The sequence below is a fragment of the Blastomyces gilchristii genome, assembly GCF_000003855.2.
Source record: "Blastomyces gilchristii SLH14081 genomic scaffold supercont1.20, whole genome shotgun sequence".
In the NCBI taxonomy this organism is placed as follows: domain Eukaryota; kingdom Fungi; phylum Ascomycota; class Eurotiomycetes; order Onygenales; family Ajellomycetaceae; genus Blastomyces; species Blastomyces gilchristii.
Genome location: NW_003101663.1, coordinates 895,931 through 898,081, shown reverse-complemented (window position 1 = coordinate 898,081; position 2,151 = coordinate 895,931). Strand labels below are relative to the sequence as shown.

The 2,151-nt window shown below is 27.8% G+C and overlaps 1 protein-coding gene across 1 annotated transcript; it reads right to left on the bottom strand.

Annotated features, from left to right (window-relative positions):
- Positions 1-387: 387 nt before the first annotated feature.
- On the bottom strand, positions 388-618 carry BDBG_17675 (uncharacterized protein; the record flags this gene model as incomplete). Its single annotated transcript, XM_031725338.1, has 1 exon — positions 388-618. One exon carries the CDS (start codon positions 616-618, stop codon positions 388-390), a length of 231 nt encoding a protein of 76 aa, XP_031580398.1.
- Between the last annotated feature and the right edge of the window lie 1,533 nt (positions 619-2,151).

The following is a 2,151-nucleotide window of genomic DNA, read 5'->3' as shown; positions in this document are numbered from 1 at the left end:
ATCATTAATGTATAAAAGTAAATAAACAATCTTGATTAATCTCTGTCATATTTCTTGAAATATATTAATATTATGAAAGAGAGTATTACTAAATTACATTATCAGATAATATCATTAAAAATATATTAATATTATAAATATCAATGTTGAAAAAATGTTGATACTTATACATTATAGTGATTTGTGAATTATAATAGTTAAATATATATATATATATATATATTGTTTCTGACTTGATTACAACTTGTACAATAATTTTTAAAAACTCAAAATTAATTTCAATTATTAATAATTATGAACTTATAACTAACTAATATAAAAAGAAAAAAACTTTTTCTACTTATCATCTTTCTTCTCTTTCATATTCTTCTTATTATTCTTTATAATTCACTTCTCATTCTTCTTCTTCTTCTTCTTCTTCTCATCTGAGATGATAATCATCTCAAAATCTCTCTTCATTGTCTTGTTAGAGAAGAGTTTCTGCTGCTTTCTCTCAGCCAGGTTAATCTGTGCCTTAAAATCCCGCATTTTCTGATCTGCTGCCTCGGGTTTCACTTCAGTGATAAGCAGATTGACATACTCAGAGAGTAGAGCTGTCTTCTCAATGTTCTGAATCATGAAGTGCATTTAAGATCTGAATAAGATCTCAATTCTCTTCTTCTCTGTCAGCTTCTGCTAATCAATTAGAGAATAGAAGTATTATCAAAAATTATTATCTCTTAATAAATAAAAAACTTATTAGTTTTGACTTCTTTATCTTCTACTTTAATATCTTCTCAATCTTCTTCTGTTATTACTTATTTATAGTAATACTCTTCTTCTCTCTCTCTCTCTTTATCTTGATCTTAAACTATTCTCAGAACTTCTTCTGATCTCACTGCTACTATATAAGACTTTTCACTGTCTTCTTCTTCAATCTCTTATAGATGATGTTATTCACATTATTTCTATACTTAGTTCAGTCTAAATCTATCAGAAGTATTACTTAAAATCATTATTATTCTGCTTTCTTATGAAGTCTCTTTAAGGTATTATAACATGTCTTGTGATCTGTTTCTTCTTGCTTGAACATCTTCTTCTTCTCTTTCTTCAATCTGTGACAGTGCTCATGCATCTTAGTGATTCACAGAACTGCAGAATATTTAAAGAGAAATGACATAATTAATTTCAGTGAGTGTTGAAGAGAAGTAAAGACAGAAGAGACAGTCAGAAATAATATAATAATAATAATAATAATAATAATGATAATGATAATAGTGATAATGATAGTGATGATAATGATGATAATGATAATAATGATAATAATGATAGTGATAATAATGATAATGATGATGATAATAATACTAATAAAAGAGAGAGTGTATTGAAATATATTACTGACTTATCAAATATAAAGAGACTTAAAGAAAATATTAACAGCTTTCAGTGATATACAGAAACAGCTACAGTATTACATAGCAATATTATCTTCATTCAATATATACACTGTTGATATTCTTTATATGCAGTTATCATATAATCTGTATCAGAGATACATGCAGAAAACAGATCTTTATTACTAGAATAAATGATTGCAGTAATTCTCTGTTTTCATATTATAAAGATAAGTTATTCTCATTTCTTTCTTCTCTCTTTTCTCTTCTTCAATCAATCACTAATTTCAAGCTGATATAAAAACTATTAAAACACTCTCAGAAACTCTCAAATTGAAGAGTATAGACTAATCAAATTTCAAATACAGAAGAAATCAAATTATCTTCTACAGATTTAATTACTCATTCTCTCTCTTAAATAAAACAGCAGTTGTGTCCCCCCCCTCTCTCAATCAAATGAAATATAGCCTGTGAAAAGTGAGTATCATGTCAGGTTATAATAGCCAACACAGTCTCAGCACACAGAGCTGCATATGTACAGTGTGTACTGAACTGAGAGACTATGTGAGTTGCAAACCAGCAGCAGCATCTCAGAGAGAGTTATACAGTGTGAGAAAGCTGCAACTCTCAGTCACATGCACAGAGAATGAATCACTGTAGTAAGTGTATATATATTAAAGTAATACGTTTTAATAACACTCAGTCTCTGATATAAGAAAATAGAGTTTCTCGTGAGATCTGTTTCATCAGAAGTCAGAGAACTTATATTATTCAAGAT